This window comes from Peromyscus californicus, unplaced genomic scaffold, assembly GCF_007827085.1.
Source record: "Peromyscus californicus insignis strain IS unplaced genomic scaffold, ASM782708v3 Scaffold_9__1_contigs__length_137607984, whole genome shotgun sequence".
In the NCBI taxonomy this organism is placed as follows: Eukaryota; Metazoa; Chordata; class Mammalia; order Rodentia; family Cricetidae; genus Peromyscus; species Peromyscus californicus.
In genome coordinates, this window is record NW_026294617.1 from 131,934,663 (window position 1) to 131,957,969 (window position 23,307).

The 23,307-nt window shown below is 43.0% G+C and overlaps 1 protein-coding gene across 6 annotated transcripts in view; it reads left to right on the forward strand.

The window, feature by feature from the left end:
* Slc44a5 (solute carrier family 44 member 5) overlaps window positions 1–23,307 on the forward strand; it is a 316,279-nt gene that overhangs the window by 287,484 nt on the left and 5,488 nt on the right. For 5 of the 6 annotated variants that reach the window (XM_052730288.1, XM_052730286.1, XM_052730290.1 and 2 more), the window contains 11 exons: window positions 7,295–7,426; window positions 10,218–10,317; window positions 13,649–13,741; window positions 14,371–14,458; window positions 14,823–15,085; window positions 15,551–15,645; window positions 17,933–18,036; window positions 19,239–19,312; window positions 20,303–20,373; window positions 20,492–20,580; window positions 22,091–22,325. In XM_052730288.1, the coding sequence (XP_052586248.1) occupies window positions 7,295–7,426; window positions 10,218–10,317; window positions 13,649–13,741; window positions 14,371–14,458; window positions 14,823–15,085; window positions 15,551–15,645; window positions 17,933–18,036; window positions 19,239–19,312; window positions 20,303–20,373; window positions 20,492–20,580; window positions 22,091–22,306 (1,325 nt within the window). In that variant the 3' untranslated portion in view covers window positions 22,307–22,325. Of the gene's footprint in view, window positions 1–7,294; window positions 7,427–10,217; window positions 10,318–13,648; window positions 13,742–14,370; window positions 14,459–14,822; window positions 15,086–15,550; window positions 15,646–17,932; window positions 18,037–19,238; window positions 19,313–20,302; window positions 20,374–20,491; window positions 20,581–22,090; window positions 22,326–23,307 lie in introns of those variants that run through there. The other variant, XM_052730287.1, reaches the window with a different exon arrangement.

A 23,307-nucleotide genomic window follows, 5' to 3' on the forward strand; every position in this document is an offset into this window, starting at 1 on the left:
ATCTTTCCCAAACAAGACATGAGATCTCAAGTGCTGTGATTAAATGCGTGCGCCACTACACCTGGCTCTGTTCTCACTGTGGCCTTGAACTCACAGAGATCCAGATGGATCTCTGCCTCTTGAATGCTAGGATTAAAGGCATATGCTGCCACTGCCTAAACCTATGTTTAGTATAGTGGTTGTTCTGTTCTCTGACCCCCAGATCAGTTTATTGGGGTGCACAATATATCAGCCACAATTAACTTTACAAAATTTACTTAAGTTCACAGATATTTTCTCTATAAATCTTTTTGTTATTATTTTGAGAAAAATTCTATACTCCTTTCCCCAGCAGGCTTTGGTCTTGGACCTGATGGGGATCAGGAAGGAGAAGAAAGGATTCTTTTAGATTAATGAAAACGTTTCAAACAGTTTGTCTTCCCCTGTAACTTGTCTATCAATCAATGACCAGGTCTGCACAGCTGCATGGCTTGATGGATTTTTCTTAGCAGATTTGATAGTACTTTTAATCAGGTGCTATCACACTCTTTAGTAGTTGGTCCCTGTAGTGAGGCATCACCCTCTAGAGGCAAGCACACTAAATCACACTCATTGGATGAAGAGTTCAATTCAGTCTCACCAAAAGCTGTGTACATCAGGCCTGATGTGAATATTAAATAAACGAATTCAAGTGCCTCTGTAGCTGGAAGTTTTCCTGTGTCCCACCTGGTCCTGCAGCTGCTCAGAGCCAAGTAAACACACAGAGGCTTATATTAATTACAAACTTGATGGCCTATGGCTCAAGCTTCTTGCTAGCTAGCTCTTATATCTTGAATTAACCCATAACTATTAATCTATATATCTCCACGTGTTCTGTGGCTTTACCTGCGTCCCATTACATGTTGCTCCTGGGGTAGCTGTCTCCCATCTCTTCCCTTCTGTCTTTCTTCTTCCTGTCTATCTGCTTGTATTTCCCACCTGCCTCTAAGCTGCCTTGCCATAGGCCAAACAGCTTTATTTTTCAACCAATCAGAGCAACACAGATTCACAGCATACAGAAAGACATCCCACAGCATGCCTCCCACTGGGTTGTATAACATTATGGGACAATATAGAGCAATTTATATTCAAAAGAATGATTTCCCCCACAACACAATTTGGATTGGCAACATATTTTTATAGTAGTAGGCACAGAAAATAACCAGGTCCTCTTACTGATGCTTAAGCAGGTTTGTACATGTTATATAGTAAGGATGTAGGCAGCCTCCTGTTCAGTACCTAGCCTTGGCTATAACCCAGCTGCATACTGTATAACTGAGTAATTATGGAAAACATTCTTAAGATTACAAGACCTAGCTCCCACATCTGTGTCCTCAGCCCAATGATGGACTCTCCATCTCAGAAGATAGGAAACGTGGATCTCAGGCTGTCAGAACTGAGTCAGTACTGGCTCAGTTGCTGTTGTCATTACACTCAGAGAGCTTCTGGTAAACAGCCCTGCCCTCCTTGGCGTTCTGTTTGCCCTGCTGTCCTGCTGAGCACAGCCAGGTGAGCAGGGATCAGTCTTATGGAGGAGCCTGGGAACTGCTATCCCGAATCTTTCTGTGTGTCCTACCTGGATTTCCACTGGAGAGTCTGGGTATGTGATTCAATCTCTCTTTTGTTTGTCATCAAGGCAGAAAGGGCAATAAAATCTGCCATTGACTTCACTGACTTGTCTTAAGCAGCAAGAGATCTGAGATTGACTGTGCAACGGCCTTGACATTGCAAATGGAGAGATGGGCAATACATACGAAGTGCAAACAAAGCCATCAGTGTAGCAGGAATCTTAAAAGTTCTTATTAATAAAAACAAACCTGGAGCCAGGTATTGGGGTGAACACTGGAAGGTCAGAGAGACAGAACAAGCCACAGCTAACCTCACCTGGCCAACTTCTCAGCTGGTCTTGTTTCCTCAGACTGGAAGCCTCTGTGTCCTCATATCCGAATGGCTCTCAGCTGAACTGTGCTGCTCAAAAGCCTGAAGCTTAACCAGCTAAATGCTGATAGTTTCTGGTCTCCACACCTTATATACCTTTCTGCTTTCTACCACTACTCCCTGGGATTAAAGGCTCACTTTCTTGGGATTAAAGGCGTGTGTCACCATGCCTGGCTGTTTCCAATGTGGCCTTGAACTCACAGAGATCCAGAGGGATTTCTACCTCTGGAGTGCTAGGATTAAAGGTGTGAGTGCCACCATTTTCTAGCCTTTGTATCTAGTGGCTGTTCTGTCTCTGACCCCAGATAAGTTTATTAGGGTGCACAATATTTTGGGGAACACAATACCACCACACATCAGTCTCAGCTGCCTGTTGACTCCCGAGGTAGTGCTAACCCCGCAATTCTTTGCCTGGCAATTAATCTTGAAGTCATTCACAGTGAGAAAATATCCATTTAAGTTGAAAACTGTAAGTAAATGAGACTGGATGTGACTGGCCTCTGTGACTGTCTTGGACAACTGATTATTTACTGTCATGGAAAACCAAACATTCTTATTGATAGTACCAAATTTACTAAAGCATAGAATAAAGTGGATATGTCACAGTGGGTGGATTAAAAAGCTAGACTGTGTGAAAGTGTGTGTGTGTGTGTGTGTGTGTGTGTGTGTGTGTGTGTGTGTGTAATAACAGAAGACTCTCACCAAGATGAACAAACTATAAGGATCAGTGGAGTCTCATGACCCTCCTATGACCAACCTAAGATCCTGAAAGAGACCCAGATGCTGCTGTCTGTGTTTTGCAGCACACTTTGGCTGCCAACAGAACACACACCAATCCTTTGTAGATGGAATCACCCTCCATTTATGAAAGTGCCCTCATCTCAAAATCAACATCATAGGTAGGAGTCAGATATGGATATGGAAAGAAGGCATTACCGTCAGACTGAGAAATGCAATCAACCCAGATGTAGAAAAAAAATGCAAAAATAACTGAAGTGTGAATCTATTTAGTCTTATCAATAAAAACCAGAGGTCAAAGCCAGGTGGTGGTGGTGTACACCTTTATTCACAGCATTCAGGAGGCAGAGGCAGGTGGATCTCTGTGAGTTCAAGGCCAGCCTGGTCTACAGAGCATGTTCCGGGACAGGCCCCAAAGCTACACAGAGAAATCCTGTCTAGAAAAACCAAAACAAACAAACAAACAAAAAAACCAGGAATCAAATAGTAGGGTAATAACCTGAAAGACCAGAGAAGCAGAGAAGCAGAGGAGCAGTCACCAGTGATGTCTTACCTTTCCAGATCCTCTGACTGAATGGGGGCCGAGATCCTGTCTCCACCAGCCTTTTATTCCTGTCTCCACCTCCCGAGTGCTGGGATTAAAGGTGTGCACTACCACTGCCCGGCTTCTATGGCTAACTAGTGGCTAACTCTGCCCTCTGTTCTCCAGGCAAGCTTTATTTGTCAGAACACAAAATATCACACAACAAAGAACCATGTATAAAATGTTTAATGAGTGAAGGATGAAATCACAGGGCTAATACAGCAACAGAGATGCCTGTACATATGTAAAGGTGAACCAAATGGAATTTTCCAAAATAAAAAACTGTTAGATTATAACAAATCAGAGCTCATGGTGACATGGCTCAGTGGATGAACACTCGCTATACAAGACTGATGACCTGAGTTCTATCTCTGGATCCTACATGAAGGCACAGGAGAGAACCAACTCCAGAATGTTGTCCTTTGATCTCTACACATGTGATATGGCATGTGCATGACTGTACACACACACACACATACACACACACACACACACACACACACACACTTAAAAAATTGTTATATTAAATGCCAAAATAGAGAACCAATGGATTGAAAGATGAATGAATCTCAAAGAGTTATTTAAACACAACAGAATGTGACAAAAATACTATTGTGTGGATAAAGTGGAGAAAGATTAAGAATCAGAAAGAGTGCATATGTATCAGTCATATTGGAAAGATAAAGATCCATAGGTCCAGGAGGCCATAGTTATACCAAGGAAGGTAGAGGAAGAGAAATGCATGAGATCATATAGTCATTTATGCACATTTATCAATCATCAACTGAGCAATTATGACATACATTGTGCTGGACTCTTAACATGTAACAGTAGACTTCACTTCTTACAGTACTTCACAATAAATGAAGGTCTTCACTTTTTTCAAGCTTGCAGTGAAGTATACCGTATATTTGAAGGTGATGGTTGCTATAGGAAAGTTGTGAAGTATTGCAGACGTACATTGAGCATACCATGCAGGCTGAGGAGCGACACTGCAGGGTTAGGAGGGGGAGGATTGGCGTCATTGCTGCTGTTGCTGTTGTCTAGCGAGGGCTCTACACTGAGCGACACCCCCAGCCCCAAGGTAGGTCTTTGTGAGAAGACAGATGTGAAAACACCTGGAGGAAGCAATGCAGTTGTGACCTGGTGACCAGAGAAAGTTCTAGCCATGGGTGCAGCTAGAGTAAAGGCCCTGAGGAAACCGCATGCTGAAGGAATGACTAGGCGGCTGAGGAGGTGGGTATGCTGGGTAAAGGGGGCAGTAGGAGGAGAGGAGGTCACAGAATTCATGGAGGACCAGAGCCACACAGGGAATTGGGAGGTCTTGTTGTCTCTTGGAGTAAAATAGAGAGGCTCTGCATGGTTCTGAGCAGAGGAGAGATGATGACTGTGGTCCCCGTGTTAAGTAAGACAAGGGCGGAAACAACAAGGCCAGTTGGGAGGCCACGGCAATAGTTATGTGCCAGAATGCAGTAAGCCCTGGCTAAAGAGGCAGCAGTGGAGATGTCTGTATGTGTAACCAGATGTGTTTCCTGATGCCTGGCATAGACAGAGGAAAGTAAAATGATTCCTCATAATAATATGAGCCTCATGAAGGAGAGTAAGCAAAGAAAATGAATTGGCAAACAGTAGGTAAAGTGAAGCAAACTTTACTCATATAAAATAATAACATTAGCCGGGCAGTAGTGGCACATGCTAGGAAGGCGTGAGTTCAAGGCCACATTGGAAACAGCCAAGCATGGTGACTCACACCTTTAATCCCAGAAAGCGAGCCTTTTATCCCAGGGAGTGATGGTAGAAGGCAGAAAGATATATAAGGCGTGAGGACCAGGAACTAGAAGCATTTTGACCTGGTTAAGCATTTGGCTGGTTAAGCTTCAGGCTTTCAAGCAGCAGTTCAGCTGAGACCCATTCTGGATGAGGACTCAGAGGCCTCCAGTCTGAGGAAACAAGACCAGCTGAGGATTTGGCGAGGTGAGATAGTTGTGGCTTGTTCTGGTTCTCTGATCTTCCAGTTCACCCCAATACCTGGCTTAGGTTTGATTTTTTTTAATAAGAACTGTTAAGATTCCTGCTACAAAAAGATGCATTTTTAGTTAAAATGCATGTAACTAAGATATTGGACAAATGAGCAGAATGGGGGTGACCACCAAGTAACCAAAGGCCCTTGCATTTCCTAGTTAAATCGAACTTGATTACTCAGAAGGCAGGAAATTTCCAAGAGTGGTTATAAAAATAGAGTAGATGGCAGTGAACTAGAAGAAAGAGAATATATGTAAAAAAAACAGCACGGAAATTGTCAGATAAGATTAAAATGTATATATGCAAGTTGGAACTGTATGTTATTTACAAACTTTACAGAATGTGTAAGGAAACCCAACAGTTAAAAGTAGAAGTTTTAAAGACTAGCCGTTATGAAAAGAAATCTATAGTAGTTGCTGTGCATGTCTTTCTGTAGGCTGTGAACATGTGTTGCTCTGATTGATTGATAAATAAAACACTGATTGGCCAGTAGCCAGGCAGGAAGTACAGTATAGGCGGGGTGAGCAGAGAGAATTCTGGGAAGTGGAGGGCTGAGTCAGGAGATGCTGCCAGCTGCCGCCATGAGAAGCAAGATGTGAAGGCAGAACTGAAAAAAGGTACCAAGCCATGTGGCTAAACATAAATAAGAATTATGGGTTAATTTAATTGTAAGATCTAGCTAGCAAGAAGCCTGAGCCATTAGGCCAAACAGTTTTAATTAATATAAGCATCTGTGTGCTTATTTGGGTCTGAGCGGCTGCAAGTCAGGTGGGACCAGGAAAACTTCTGGCGACATTTGGCGCCCAATGTGGGGCAAGAATGTCCACCTAAACCTGAGAAAGAAGATTCTAAAATGGAGCTAAAAACAGCTTACTAGTTGTCTCTCTCAAGCTAGCCGCAGCCTGCATGCTTAGGCTACTCTATGGCAGGTTGGTGGCACATTCCCACCAAGTTACACAGAGGTTTCTGCAAAGCCATATAACATGATGTGTGGTGTATAGCTAAAGTTTTCCTGCCTGGCCCACAGTCAGGACAAATCTCTCTCACCCTCCAGTCCCACAGCCGCTCAGACCCAACAAAGTAAACACAGAGACTTATATTGGTTACAAACTGTATGGCCGTAGCAGGCTTCTTGTTAACTGTTCTTACAGCTTAAATTAATCCATTTTCATTCATCTATACCTTGTCACATGGCTTGTGGCTTACCGGTATCTTCACATGCGGCTTGTCATCATGGTGGCTGGCAGTGTCTCTCTCACCCAGCTTCCTGTTCTCTCAATTCTCCTCTCTGTTAGTCCCACCTATACTTCCTGCCTGGCCACTGACCAATCAGTGATTTATTCATTGACCAATCAGTAACACATTTGACATACAGACCATCCCACAGTGGTGGATATAGGTTTTGCTACCAAAAAAAAAAAAAAAAAAAAAGAGGTTTGTGGGCTACATGCTGCTTTGATAGAGGCATAGACCCACTGCCTCCCAGAGCCCGGCTAGCTCAGTTGGTAGAGCATGGGGCTCGAACTCACGACCCTGGGATTAATAATATCAGACAAAATAGAACTTGAAATAAAGCTATTAGGAGCAGAATCAGCCCAATTCCCTAAAACAAAACCAATTCTAAACTTGAATGGATCCATTAAAGTACTCTTAAGATCCATACAAGTATACAAGAAAAGCCAGTAAGTAATAAATTAGTACTGAGTATAAATAAGGGGGCGTCAGCACATTTTTCTGCAGGACAGATGTACTGTAGCATATTAAAACAGTCCTGCTGGTGTGTGTTAGGGTTGCTACAAGCCAGGAGTGCATTGAAAGCCACATAAATTCAGAAAGCATTTATGTTACCTGGAGTAGCAGTTAGACTACTACAACCAAACATGATTCTAACTCTGTAGAAATGGCCATATTGATCATTTTTATGTAGGTATGTGTGATAAGCATATAGCTTCTACTTCAGAAAATGACACTGGATATTGGTCTTTTCTTTTCAAGGAATATGGTATTGTTACCTGGAATACAATAGCCTTCAGCAGAAACCACAGTCAGCTCTCATGATCTACAACATCGGGATTCAGACCAACATAAGCGTAGTCTTTCCTTTGAAACAGGCGTGGTTCTCAATGAGTGAGTAGATTTTCAGAACCAGTTTTGTTAAAATGGAAACAATGAAGAAGGCTTGTTTTTCCAAGAGGAAGCTTGAGTTTGGAGCATCCTGCTGAACACATCCATCACTCAGTGATGACTGTAAATGTCTATGACCTGTAGTAAATGGGGAAGTTGTGAACTTGTTGTATAGCCTAAGATAACACTACTTTAGAAGAATCCCAGGCCACTCGCCTTTAGTTTAAAATAGTTTGATTATGGGAACTTGATGGATGTTAACCTATGAAAGAAATAAATAGCTGATTTTTATGATCTTGCTTTGTAGATGTATCCAACCTTCTTATTAAATAAGAAACACAGAACCAATGCAAAGAAGAAAGCCAAGAAGTCAGAGCTAAAAGCCAAAACCTTACCCTTCCTCCTGCGGTGGTCCTACCTCTCCGAACCAGAGCTACCCCTGTGTTAAAGTCTTTATATAGAGTTCCTGTCCTGCCTTCTCATTGGTTGTAAACCCAACCACATGACCGCCTCCTCACAGCCTGTCTGTATAGGCCTCCAGGTTTTCCATGATTGGTATTAAGATTAAAGGCATGTGTATCCAATAATGGCTGTATCCCTGAACACACAGAGACTTACCCAGCTCTGCCTACCAAGTGCTGGAATTACAAGCGTACGCTACCACTGCCCTGCTTTCCTATGGCTTGCTAATAGCTCTGACCCCCGGGCAACTTTATTTATTAACATACAAATAACATTTTAATACAAATAAAATATCACCATATTGCTTTAGAAGAAAGAAGACACTTATTTTACTTTCATAGCAAAACACTCTATTTATTGCAGGAATTGTAAGAAATAACTGAAAATAGATTTACATTCTTAATTGTTTATATTATTGAGTTATTTTATTGAGTTATTTAAGGTTGGCAGTAATTAATAAAGCAAGACCATCTCAAAGATGGCGTTGGTCTTACGTTTCTGTAGTTGGAGAGTCACAGTCATGAATATCTAGGTTTTGACAATTTCTCATTGAATTTTGGTTTTGAATGTTCCCCTTCTTGTCATTCATCTTGGCCCTTACATGTCAGAGGAACTCAGTAATGGGTGTCTGAGGAGGCATGGAGGCATCATCTGATCACACAATTATTCCCAGCATGAGCCTCCATCAATTTCAAACCTATTTTTGCTTTTTTACCCAAGAAATCTGGGCATTCAAGGGCAGGTGAGAATATGTCCCCGAGTGACACCATTATCATAACCTCTCTGTGACCAGGTTTTATTTGGAATGCCACTGTCCTGTGTCAGAACAAAATGTGTCAAGGTTACCAGTGTGGGGCATTTTGAACAAAGGGACTTGTGGCCTATCTTCTCTGTTCCCATACCAGACTTTGGGACACATGTCTCCACCACATTATTCCATCTGGGAAATCCAATTGCTCTCTTTTCCTTACATAGGCCCTGATGGAAAGACCAAGTTCTTGGATTTTACCTTCCCATTTTCAGCCCTCACCAAAGATAACTCCTTTTGTTTTCATTACTTTTTCAATGATGCATGTTGTAGCTTTTCTTTTTACCTACAAAAATCTGGAATTGCACTCTCTTCACTTTCCCTGAATTTGGGCGACTCCTCAAGCCCCAGGCATCCACACACTATTGCTGGTCCTTTCCAAAGGAGACCACTGTTGCCCAGGATTCACCAACACCTTAAGACCACTCTGGTAGGGGGCCTAGACACACATGCTCTCAGCTGTCTCTGAGGAACTACCCATAAAAACGCCGTGGAGACAGTCAGTGCCTGCCACTGGAAATCAACAGATGTGCCTTTAGGAAAACTACCGAACTTTCTAAACATTTAAAAATGTTTAAAAGCCTGGCCATACCAATCTCTTCTGGAATGGCCTTAGGTTCCCCACTCTTTATCAGACATTGATTGATACCTGATCTGGGTTGGGAAAAATTTGGGGGTACCAGGAAGAAGGACATACATGTTAAGGTATATTGCTTCAGAAAAACCGGGAGCAAGTAGAATTACAAATGTAAAAATGACTATTTTATCAGCTCTGGATTGTGATAGGCAATAGCTCGGTTTCTGCTTTTGCTGTTAGCTCCATTTCTGACCTTGGGTAAGTCTCAGCCCTAGGCCTACTTTTCCTCTTCAGTTACAGTGCCTGCTTTATATTAAATATATTTCTGCTGTGTGTTCTTACTCAAAAACAGAGATTAGAGTGTGTCAATTCAAAGGACAATCAAGTTCTCTGATGTAACCATTTTCAGGCCATTGTATAAATGTGTAAGTCTAAATCAGTGTTCTTTGACAACGCATTTTCAGAATATAGAATAATTTTCATATATTTCATTTTCTTAGGTTTGTTCAAGGAAAACAATTTTAGCATACGTGTATACTCCACAGTTGTGGACTCAAATTAGTGTTTTAAGAAAGTAAGATATGCCTATGAAAACAAATGCATTGTTTAGTTAAAAGAAGGCAGGGACACACAATGATTGTTATCAGTTCCTCCCATGACTTGGGTTAACTGATTTCTAGATGTTCCTTGGAGTGTGGTGTAAACCAAAACCACGGTGGTAGAGCGCTTGAAGGAGGCAATAAGCACTCCACCACTGAAATGCTCACCATGAACAAAACAGCTGTCCAGCAACTAAGGCTGTGGCAGCTAAGCTCCCAGGGAGTTTCCTTATACTAGGAAGTACCAGAATTAGCAGAAATGGCCTGATAAACTCAGACCTAGGTCTGCAGATTAAGCTTGCTTCTGGTGCTGACGTGTACTGCAGACCGACATCTTTTCTTGTTCAGTGATCATCCTGTCCATCATTGAGGCCATCATCATCATCGTGCTGATCTTCTTCAGGAGGCGGATCCTCGTGGCCATCACCCTGCTGAAGGAAGGAAGCAAGTAAGGGACGTCAGGCCGTGTGTGTGTGTGTGTGTGTGTGTGTGTGTGTGTGTGTGTGTGTGTGTGTGAGACGTGTGTGCACAGGGGTGTTTGAGAACATGTGTGTGTGTACATTAGTGTGGAGGCCAGGAGTTGAAATAACTTCACTTTAGTTTTTGAGACAGAATGTCTCCTTGAATCTGGACCTCACTGCTTCAACTAGACTTCCTAGCTAGCAAGCTCCTGTGTTCTTCTGTCTCCACCTCCTCAGCATTTGGGATTGCAGGTGTATACCACCATGTCAGCTCTTGAGGTGGGTGTCAGGGAGCTACCTCAGGCCCTCATGCTGCAGAGCAAGCTCCTCACCGAGTCAGCCATCTTCCCTGTCCTCCCCCACACCACCAGGACTTTTTAAGGAAGAAATTGAAGAACATTAAGAACATTCGTTTAAATTCAGATATTGCCACTTATTGGATAGGTCATTGTAGCAAGAATCTTAACTGGTCTTATTAATAAAATCAGCCGGGCGATGGTGGCACACGCCTTTAATCCCAGCACTTGGGAGGCAGAGCCAGGCGGATCTCTGTGAGTTCGAGGCCAGCCTGGACTACCAAGTGAGTTCCAGGAAAGGCGCAAAGCTACACAGAGAAACCCTGTCTCGAAAAACCAAAAAAAAAAAAATCAAACCTGAAGCCAGGTATTGGGGTGAATGCTGGAAGATCAGAGAAGCAGAACAAGCCACAGCCAACCTCACCTTGCTAGTTCCTCAGCTGATCCTGTTTCCTCAGACTGGATGCCTCTGAGCTGAACTGCTGCTTGAAATCCCGAAGCTTAACCAGCTGAAAGCTTCTAGTTTCTGGTCCTCACGCCTTATATATCTTTCTGCCTTCTGCCATCACTCCCTGGGATTAAAGGCTCACTTCTTGGAATTAAAGGCGTGTGTCACCATGCCTGACTGTTTCCGATGTGACCTTGAACTCACAGACATCCAGAGGGATTTCTGCCTCTGGAATGCTAGGATTAAAGGCGTGTGCTACCACTGCCTATCCTCTATGTTTAATATTGTGGCTGTTCTGTTCTCTGACCCCAGATAAGTTTATTAGCATGCACAATATTCTGGGGAACACAATACCACCACAGGTCATGGTCACCTCTAACAAACCCTTTCTAATCTCCCAAACCACAGTACAACAAAGATAGAATCTATATAGCTGTGCACACATGCATTTGAACTTGTGTGTGTTGGGAGGACATAAGTAATGAAGTACTATATGGAGTTGGCTATACCATGGGTTACATTGTTCCGTGGTGGTTTACGTGTTAATATTACTGATTGAGAGAATTTGCAGAACTCCCAATCACTGTAATTACCCGAGATCAATTGTGTGCTATGCATTGTGTGCGTGTGGTATGCTCTTCTAACGGACAAAGTGGTGATTCTTGAGTGCCTGACTATATATTCTGTATGTAAAACACATAATTCAGGCACACTTGATACCCAGGGCCACTCTCGTTTTTAAAATGTTACAAAATAAACCATCTTTCATAACATTTGATAATACCTATAGTTTCCAGACTATTCCAAAAGGTCACTTGAGAGAATCTGTGCAGTCAGATTTTTGAATGAGAAGCAGGAAAAACACTCCCGGGAAGCCATAGACCCTCTGCTTAGAACAGTAGAAACAAAGTTGTTAACCACCAAGGACTGAATTATTTTTAATTGTCATTAAAGACTATTTTAACAAAATTGCCATATTATTATAATAATAGTGCCACCCGAAGCCAGTGGTTTAAACAGCTAACAAGCTGTTGGTTAAACTTTCCCCTCTTACAATAAATGAGGCCCTATCATTATCCCCTGAAACTACTGATTTTCTGAATTTATTTCTTAAATGGTATATTATTGTGTAGTTCACTATAACTCAACTCACTTCTTACACCTTAAATGTGTGCACGTGTATGATATGAGTGTATGTGTGTGTGTGTGTGTGTGTGTGTGTGTGTGTGTGTGGTATGTGAGTGTGTGTGGGATGGGTGTGTGTGTATGTGTGTGTGTGCATATGTGTGGAGTGAGTGTATGTGTGTGTGTGGTGTGTGTGTGTGTGTGTATGTGTGGTATGTGAGTGTGTGTGGGATGGGTGTGTGTGTATGTGTGTGTGTGCATATGTGTGGAGTGAGTGTATGTGTGTGTGTGGTGTGTGACTGTGTGTGGTGTGAGTGAGTGTGGGGGGGGGTGAGTGTGTATGGGGTGAGTGTGTGTGGGATGGGAGTGTGTCTGGTGTGTGACTGTGTGTGGCGTGAGTGTGTGTGGGGGGGTGAGTGTGTATGGGGTGAGTGTGTGTGGGATGGGAGTGTGTCTGGTGTATGATTGTGTGTGTGTGTGTGTGTGTGTGTGTGTGTGTGTGTGTGTGTGTGTGTAGTGTGGCCAGCATCACTGTGACAGGCTGATAGACTGTCAAAGGGGAAGTAAGAGCTGGAATAAATGGGTCAGAGTTCAGAGTAAACTTTTGGATTCTTAACAACTTAAATTCAGAATGTGCAAGAAGGACAGACGCAGAGCTCTGCAGTGAGACAGACCCACAAAGGCGTGTGTGCTGGTGCATTTGACGTGGGGAGATTTCTTTGGTATTTCTCCTTGGCAATACCGAACAGGAATTCGACCTGGAGACACAGACTAAAGTGACTACTGAGAAGCTGCTCGTGATAACTAGCTGGGAACACTTGGCAAACTGCCCCCCCCCCCCCCGGGACCGTCCTGGAGGGCTAGTCACAGGCTTTCTGTGTTGTGGGAGGTGATAACACAACGTCTCTTCCCCAGGGCAGAGGAGCACGACCCTGCTGACACTTTGTTAAGATGGAGTGAGCCACACCCTAGAGGAGAGGCTCCCCACGCTGTGCCTACAGCAGAGGCCCACGCTGTGCTGGACCAGCACACAGATTTCTGACTCAGGAAAGGAATCCCACGGTTTAACAGAAGGCCCACAAGGCTTCTCTCACTTTAGGAAGCTAAGAATCTAAGCAGAGGAAGGAATCACGGGACTGTGGTCTGTCAAAACCTTGCTGGACAGTCAGAAGGGAGGGGAACCCGAAGTCTTGTGCAGGAGGCAAACACAGCAGGGGAGACACCTCACATTGAATGAATGAATGAATGAATGAATGAATGAATGAATGCCAAAGCCAGCTCAGAACTTGCACCATGATCACTGAAGAAAATTACCAGTGACTATTACTGCTATTACAGGAATCCACTCCAAGGCTTCATCTAGCTCTTAAATCACAAACTTTTAATTACAGAGAAAGCACAGGTCTGATGCAGATTCCTTTTGAACATCAACTATTTGTTTCATTCCAGAGCCATTGGCTACATCCCCAGCACGTTATTCTACCCGATTTTAACTTTCTTCTTGCTGTCAATCTGCATTTCCTACTGGGCCGTGACAGCCATGTATCCTTTGGCAATTGACTTCTGCTGTTATTTTTTTAAGTTGGTGTACAAAGTAATAGATTTCATTATGACATTTTCATATGCATACACGTATGCAATACGTATACACACACACACACACACACACACACACACACACACACACACACACACACATATATATATATACACACATGATTGCACTTCCCTTCCCTGACCCTCCCCCCCCCCATGACAGATTTCTTTATCTCTAGCGTCCACCTTGTTGTTCAGGACCAGAGCTCGTGTCCAGGGTTTTTCATCCCCCTGAAGACAAGGAACAACATAAAGAAGTAACTAGATTAGGCTCCAAGCCTTAAAATTTGTCAATCAAATTTAATGTCCCCCTAAAGGGGTCACAGAGATCTGTCTTTTGTGATGCATATTCTTGTCAATAACCTAAGAAGTGTCCGATATATCTCACCAGTTTTTCAGGGCCCTCTTGGTGCAGCTGGCCCATGATGCACCAGTATCAGCCTCCTAGGAGGACAATAGTTAAAGCATGGGAAGAAGATGTTTAAAGCTCATCTCTCCAGTCTGTAGATCGTTTTTCTTGTCTGTTTATCTTCAATTTAACAGTAAATAGTTTCTCCTTAATCAAGTTTGTTCAGTTTCTTGGCTACATCAGGGGTACCAATATTCAAAGTTATGGTCCCAGAAGGGGAATGTAGATATGAAGATGAAATCTGTGACCCAGAGGTGAGTAAAAGGATTTCGCTACAGCGCATCATGAAGTTGATACAGGGGAATTCGGCACACAGAGAAAGGGAGGGCCTCATCAGGAAAGTGTTGAATGCAGCAGAGCTTGTTTCTCCATAGTAAACCCAAGAAGCCAGTGTGGCAACAAAAACACAAATAAATGTAAAAGTACAGTGGGAAGAGAGATCTGCACACACAGATGAAAGTGAGTCCTTTCCAGAACTCTAAAGAATCCTCTCAGTTAATAGATCAGAGAAGTAACAACCAACAGTAATGAAAAGAGACAGAATATCCAGTTGGGGACCACAAGGAAAGATAAGAACCACATTTAATACCATATTCTGTTATTTTCTTCTGAGTGCAGATTTTTCCTAAAACTAACATTCCCAAACTCTGCCCCGGGGCATCGTGTAACTTCGCTTTCTATGGCGGAAGGAGTGTGTATCACAGTTACATCGTGACCTTCCAGATCTACAACCTCTTTGCCTTTCTCTGGCTTATAAACTTTGTTATTGCGCTGGGTCAGTGCACCCTCGCCGGTGCCTTCGCCTCCTATTACTGGGCCATGAGAAAACCCGAGGACATCCCCAAGTACCCGCTCTTCATCTCATTTGGACGAGCAATACGGTGAGATCAACACTAAGCCTGTGGCCCTTCTTCAGTTATAGTTTGTGCCCTGGTGTTCATTCTTAGCTGGCGAATTCCAATGGCAAAGTACTGATGAATCAAAAATAAAATCTGAGATTCGTCAATGCTCATTGCCTCTAGTTGCACAGCTTTGAAATCCCTTGGCCCAGTCAATGTCCTAAATCCTGTAGGTTACCAGAGATGAGAGGGGATAGAGCTGGAGACCAAAGGAATTAACTTGTGTCCCCACTGATCAGGCCAAGTCCTCTTTTAGGAGAGCGTATTATAGATTATAGAGAAAAGACAGATAATTGGTTTCAGACTTTCTGTGGAAACCTCTGTGAATTTGAATAAGAGATTACAACAAGCCCTTCGTTTCTGCTGATCCCTTTTGAAACTGTTCAAGAGGCACCCTGTACATGCAGAACAACACTTCATCTTCCATTCTGTTTTGTCTTCACCTAGATACCACACGGGTTCTCTAGCCTTTGGATCTTTGATCCTTGCATCAGTTCAGATGTTTAAAGTGATCATAGAATACCTGGACAGGCGACTTAAAAGTAAGCTTGCAGACTTGATCACAGACTTCTGTGATCAGAGTGGGATGGACGGGGGTGCAAGGTGACCTGGTGACTAGTGCGGATCAAGTGGGAAGGATAGAAGTGGTAGGGATTTGAATGTATTCTGAAACAACCCAACTGGACTTGCTAAGGCCTGGGTACCAAGAGGAGGGATGGTAATGGTGGGGAAGGAGCATGTCTGGTGTCCTCATGGTTGATCTTGTGGAAGCCAGAAGAAGCAAAATTCAAAGAGGAACTGAAGAATTCTTTCTTAACATATTACTGTGAAGGAGCATGGTAGAGATGTCACATGTGCAGTTCCATGACTGCCAGGCTTAAGACAACTGTGAGCTGTGACATCACTCTTCATACACAGCACATGTTGTCTACAGACATACAGGCCGTGCTCATACTATGTCATTTCATACACAGCACATGTGGTCTACAGACACACAGGCCCTGCTCACACTGTGTCATTTCATACACAGCACATGCAGTCTACAGACACACAGGCCCTGCTCACACTGTGTCATTTCATACACAGCACGTGTGGTCTACAGACACACAGGCCCTGCTCACACTGTGTCATTTCATACACAGCACATGCAGTCTACAGACACACAAACTGTGCTCATACTGTGTCATTTCATACACATGCGGTCTACAGACACACAGGCCCTGCTCATACTGTCATTTCATACACAGCACATGCTCATTTCATACACATGCGGTCTACAGACACACAGGCCCTGCTCACACTGTGTCATTAAAGATAATCAAGTGGGAAAAAGAGTTGGAGGGCTCACATTTCCTGACTTAAGATAAAATGATAGCATCAAAACAGGATGGTTTGGCAATCAAGGGAACATATAGACCTGGGGTAGCATGTGGATCCCATACATAAATTCTCTCATTTAAGACTGTCAGCTTAATGGTGATAGAAAAATTGGAGTGCCAAATGTAACTGCATGAAGTTGGACCTGTATTTTCAGTAAATACAAAATTAACACAAAATGCATCAAAGATCTAAACACAAGGGGAAATGCTATAATACTTTAAGAAGAAAACATAAAAATGAAATCTTTATATCATTGGATTTGATGGCAATTTCTTGATTTCACACCAAAAGCATAAAGAAAGAAAAAGTATATTGGACTTCATGAAAATTGAAAACACCTGTGCATCAAAGGAACGCAGAGTCAAGAGACAACCCACAGAGTAGAGGAACATAGTTGCAGATAATATGCCAGATAGTGGGCTTGTGTCCAGAACACACGCAGAGCTCCTGTCACTCAATAACAAACAATGGAAGCTCAAGGTGGCCCAAGGTGTGGAGAAGACCTTTCATATAGACAAGAACGCTCAACAAAGACTGAAAAGACACAGTGTCATTATACACAGACATACAAACCAAACCACATTCTGATGCCACCTCACACCTGTTAGGATGGCCCTCAGAGCAACCCCAGCCAATGGGCTGTGAATGGCACTGTACAGAGGCTGGATCCTTCGATACGAATGCTGCATGGTATAGCCACCATGAGAACAGCTGCAGTTTGTAAAATGCTAAAAATATAATTTCATAGTAACCCAGAAAATGACTTCTACGTTGCTGCCCAGTATCCATGATAACAGTGTTTACCATAGTTAAAGGGAATGAACCACCCACATGTCCACTAATCGTGAACAGGATAAGGAATGCAGTATACACCTACAGTGGAATGTGAGTGTTACAGAAAGAAACGAAGTGGTCAGTTCTGAAGGCATTATGCTAAGTGGAAGAAGCCAGATTAAAAAAAGAATTCTCTTTGTATCATTCCACTTAGGATTCCTAGAAAAGGCAGCCCTACCATCAAGAAAAATATGAGCTATGGGGAACAAATACGAGAGGAACTTAGAAGGGTGGTTTTTGATTGGGCATTGATTTCTATTTGATTTGATAAGAAATTCTGAAAATGGATAGTGAAATGATTTCACAACATTGTAAATGTGCTAAGACCACCAAATCGTATGCTGAAGAGTGGCTAAAATGTCAGTTAGGTATACATCACAATAAAAAAATTAAACCCTCGGGAGGCAGAGCCAGGTGGATCTCTGTGAGTTCGAGGCCAGCCTGGACTACCAAGTGAGTTCCAGGAAAGGCGCAAAGCTACACAGAGAAACCCTGTCTCGAAAAACCAAAAAAAAAAAATAAATAAATAAAAATTAAACCCTATTTCCAGGGTCGTCATTCTGGGTCTGAAGGCTAAAAGTCACTAATGAACTTAAATACCCCTCCCACCCACAGAGAAAGAGAACAGAGTTTCCAGGTTCCTGCAGGGCTGCCTACGGTGTTGTTTCTGGTGCTTGGAAAAGTTGGTGAAATTTTTAAACAGAAATGCCTATATCATGGTAAGTAGTCTACTGTTTATTTACGGTGCCCTTGCTTTGCCCTGTTGACCTCATGTCTACCCTAATGCCTGGAGCGCATTCCAGTATCATGTGATTGAACATGTTACTGTGATATGTGGGTGTATGACTCCCACACGTGAATCAGGGCTACACTTTTCTTGAGATGTTATTACCTTTAGTATCTCATTTAAGGAGAAATATTTGTGTTGAAATTCCCAAAGTATGCTAGAGGGCCAGAGAGACGGCTCTGAGGGTAAGGGAATTTGCTGCCACACCTGACAAGCTAAGCCAGCCCTCGGTCCACAGGGTGGAAGGAGAGAACCAAATCCTGAAAGTTGTTCTCTGACTTACACAGGCAAGCTGTAGAGTGAGCACACACACACACACACACACACACACACACACACACACACACACACGTACACATACTGGCCCACACATACAAATAAATGTAATAAAACTTCCAAATGATAAAACTGAAAGTGCAGCAGATTGAAATGGTGTTCTATGTCTGACAATTCTGTACGAGGAAAGCTGTTGTCCCTGGGTCCCTCAGAGAAGGAACTGCTTTTCTAATAGAGGGATTTACATAATTTTAAGAAAGGGATTAATCATTTTAATGAACTTTGTCTTAAGGAAGAGTGAGCGGTGGCAACGCTTGGGCAAATCTCTGTCTCGTTTCCTGTGAGAATGTGGAAGCCTCTGAAGAGTTGCTTTGTTTACACAGTAGACAGAAAAAAAACAACTCTCAAAATACAGAAGCTGCAAAATTACAGTGCTTGCTTATCATCACAGTGGGGGAGGGGCTAGAGATGGGAGTCATATAGTCATGGATCGAAGAGTCAATTAATTTACCGTCAGTGAGAGATAGTGCTGAACCTTTTGATCAGTAAATTCTCATAGTAGAAGGGATTGGCTTTCCTTAGGAGTAATTTTTTATGTAATGACATTATTCAATCCACTTAATAACTACTACAGTCAAATATTTCAAAGATAGACTCCCTCATCAGGGAAAGGCCTGCCCCTTAGTGTCAATGACCCTGAATGTATGTGAAGTCAAGGACAGAGAGTTCCTAGGCATCCCACAAACCCAAATGTTTGAAAGAAGACAGGGTTATTAGTGTAGAAGATGACAATGAGCTGGATTGTCCTGGATGTTATTTGTTTATGCTACTAACAAGTGTGTCAATCATTATCTTCAGATTTCATTATATGGCAAAAACTTCTGTGATTCAACAAAGGATGCTTTCTATCTGCTCATGAGAAACATTTTGAAGTAAGTAATCAGACTGAAAATGGCCATAGACAGTCTGGTGAGACTTGGCATGACATCCTTTGCTTGTAGTTACCTGGGGTGCTGCTGGCCTTAACAGCCATGGGTGTTATCTTTTAGTTTGATAGATTTTAATCAACATTCATTTCTTTTCATATCTCAAAGCTGTAGTTCCCTTCATCTACCTAGGTGGCTACATAATTTGTATTGTCCTTTCTGCTCAAGAAGTTCTTCAGGCGACTTACATTAGCATCTCCTTGGTGCCCATTTTCTTCTCTCAAAATGGTTGGGAAATGGGTGTGCAGAATCAGAGAACAAATTCACCATACTCAAGATCCAGAGTGTCTGTTATTCCCACGAAATGACAGTAAAGACCATCACCTAAGTTCTTTGGTCAAATTAAGCAACCTTTATTTCCTGTCAGAGAGGACTGTCACCCTAAGGTGAGGTCTGAGAAAAACAGCAGCAAACACAGGAGAAGGTGGGTTTATATAGTCAGAAAACTGCAAGGCTAGGGCTTTTCAAAGGTTGGGGGATTCCCAGAGGAATTTTGGTTATGTAGGAACGTGGCTGAACATCTCAAAATTATTTGGCAGAACATCTTATCTTATCAAATTCTAGAAACAGGTTAAAGCATGATCAACTCGAATTTTGCAGAAAACAGAAATGAGCTTGCTCTGACCTTACAACAAAATGGCTTCCATCCTTAAGATGGAGTCAAGCTGGTCCATCACCTTAGGAAGCAGAGAGAGAACCAGACACCTCCATTGTTCATCACCCGTGGTCCTACAATGTCCTCTTCTGTGGGCCTCATTAGAAGTAAGAACCTCTTGCCTGGCTTCCATGCTCATTTCTTGCATTTAACAATTGCCAAATAAAATTTCACCAAATACACAGCAAACTGAACCCACGAGTCTCTACCTTATGCAGATTTTAAACACTGAGTGTGTTCAAACACTGAATTATACTTTCTTATTTCCCCTTGATGCTCAGAGTCGCAGTTACAGATGAAGTCACACACTTTGTATTACTCCTGGGAAAAATTCTAGTTTCTGGGATTGTCGGTGAGTAGTGGTAACTACATGGACTCAAAGCTGTAAGGAGTTTGGAAACTGCTGTGCTACAAAAATCTCGGTAACCTTTCTCAATGCATAATATCCATGTTTTGCTTTTTCAACGTAGGTATCCTGGCATTCCTACTCTTCACAGAGAGACTGCAAAGGATTATAGAAGGACCAACGACTTTAAATTACTACTGGGTACCTTTCCTGGTAAGAACTGGTGACTTAGTCACTTGGGGACACAGTAACAAAAACAACATCGGGTGAATGGTTTTGGCAACAGAAATGTATTCCTCACAATTGGAAGGCTTGGAGATGCCAGCTGAGCAGAGGTTGATTCCTCTGACAGACCAAGTTTCTGTGTAGAAGGGCACAATCTCTATATAAAGGTATTACCATTGTAACTCAGTACTTCCCACAGCTCTTCCCATTGCCTTTCTCTTCAGTTCTATCACACTGGGGATTGTAGTGTAAGAATGTGGGGAGCAGTTCAGTCTACAGAAGCTTAGCATCAGTTATGTCATGATTTATTAAGAGATAGAAGCACAAGAAAAGCAGAAGGAAACAGACAGAGGAGCAGCAAGTGGTCTTCACCTGTGTCTCCCGCCTTTGGTGTGGAAAGGACTGCTCTGTTGATAAGGCTGAGTGCAGAAGGTTTGCTGGGTGCTCTTCCATGAGTTACATTCATAAGGAAGTAAGGAGGGCTAGGCAGGGCCACAGAAGCCAGCTCACAATACACTTACTGCTGTCTAAGACGAATTGCTAAATGGTCTTATTAATAAAAACCCAGAGCCAGATATTGAGGTGAAAAACTGAGAGATCAGAGGAATAGGAGAAGCCACAGACAACCTCGCCTCACCAACACCTTAGTCTCCAAAGAGACCTACTTCCTGTACACCCACGCCTGTATGCCTTTCTGTTCTGCCATCTCATTTCCTCTCTCCACCCAGCTACATCACTTCCTCTTCCTGCCCAGCTCTGTCACTTCCTGTCTGTCTGTACAGACCTCCAGATCTTTATGGTTAGTGCTGGGTTTAAAGGTATGTACCACCACACCTGGCTCTGTTTCCAGTGTGACCTTGAAATCGCACAATATTGGGGGACACAATACATCACCACACTGCTGTGTCCCCAGATATAATGACAGGACCTTCTGGAAAAGAAGCGGGTCTCGTGAATCATGTCAGCAACTGTTAGCCAGGAGCTGACCCCCCAGATGGGCTCTAACTTGGATGAAGTGGTTCCCCGAGGCAGTGGATGTCTATGCAGAGAAGCATCTGAGCCTTCTGCAGCTGACATTCCCAGTCACTGGGGATGAATGAGTAGACAATAGGAGAGAGCTGAAGTCCTGCTGGATCTAGTCCAGCGACGTGAATGCTTCTCTTCCCCCATGGCAGAGCCAAGGCACAGAGAGGCTGAGCAACTTTGAGGACCCAGGTAGCATATGCTCCTAACTCTTAGACTGTACTGCCTTGATGTGCAGGAACTCAAAGCCGAGATTCTTTAGGTAGGTACTAGAAGTATTGGTGGTCTTATGAGCAAGTACATTTTTTTTTAAATCTCAGGACAGCCTATTATCATAAAATAAAAAGTATCTCTATTGCAGATGTTCCCAGCACAGAGTACTCCAACACTCCGTTATCCTGCCTTCTTTTTACAGTTGCATTATTGTTGTCGTGAGTGAAGTAAGCAATGTGCTGGTCCTCTTCTCTGTTCACAGACTGTTGTGATTGGATCTTTCCTGGTTGCTCATGGATTCTTCAGTGTCTATTCAATGTGTGTTGAGACCATTTTCATCTGCTTCTGTAAGTACACAGTGTGTGTTTGTGGGAAACCCAAAGATGAGGAGGTAAAAATTCAGTGGCCTACCTGGCTTTACTGTTGCCTAGCCTCAAATGCAAAGCGGCATTTATTTGGAAGGAGATGTTACTTGTAGATGCTCTTTAGTTCTGCTTTGGGGGAATGGGGGGGGGGAGAGAGAGAAAGAGAGAGAGAGAGAGAGAGGGAGCTAGAGAAGGATGATAGTGGTGGTAGTGGGGGTGGGGGTGATGGTGGGCGGGGGGTTGGTGAGGATGATGGTGAGGGTGGTGGTTCTGGAGATTGAACCTAGGCCCTTGCCCGTGCTAGGTAAGTACTCTAAGCTCTATCCCTACTTTGGCTGTAGAAATTCAATGAACACTCATATATATGGACTCTTGTGAAGTCAAGATGCAAAGGTTTCCAAGAGATGTGGGGTCAATGCATACAGTGAACCACGATGAGTAGACAAGCCTCTTAGGAACATGCACAGAGATGCAGCATTAAAAGCCTTCCCTGGAGCGCTTGTCACCAACACTATGCCCTGGAGGACATACAACTTACATGTACCGAACGGATGCTTCCTATTAGCCCCCGACCTAAAACATCCCATAGGATCTTTGCCTGGTCTTCCCTCCTTGTATCTCTAGCAAACCAGGAGGGGGTAGGGTCAGCATGTGAGAGAACAGAGCCAAGTAGCCATGTGGCTGAGAGATAATCTCTCTGTTACATGGAGTCTTCAGAGAGGCAAGCAGAGGAGACTATTTCCTGAGAAAGTCCCTTGTGGAAGACTGGCAGCTTTATGGCAAGTCAGGAAGGAAGATAATTGCTAAAGGAAAAATCCAGAAAATAACATGATCTGAAGGCTTTCTAAGCATTTTAAAACCAATTTTCAATAAACAAAGAAATCTGAAAACTTTATGCACTAGATAGCTTGTCTGGCTTATGTGGAACTGGGGAGTGTAATCTTTGCCTAGGGTCTCTGTTTTATTTAAGAAAATGGAAAAAAATCTGAAAAGAGGGCTCAGCTGGTAAATTTACTTGCTAGCGAGCTTGATGACCTGAGCGCAAGACCCACTGTTTTAGTCAGGGTTTATATTGCTGTGAAGAGACGCCACGACCATGGCAATTCTTTTAAAA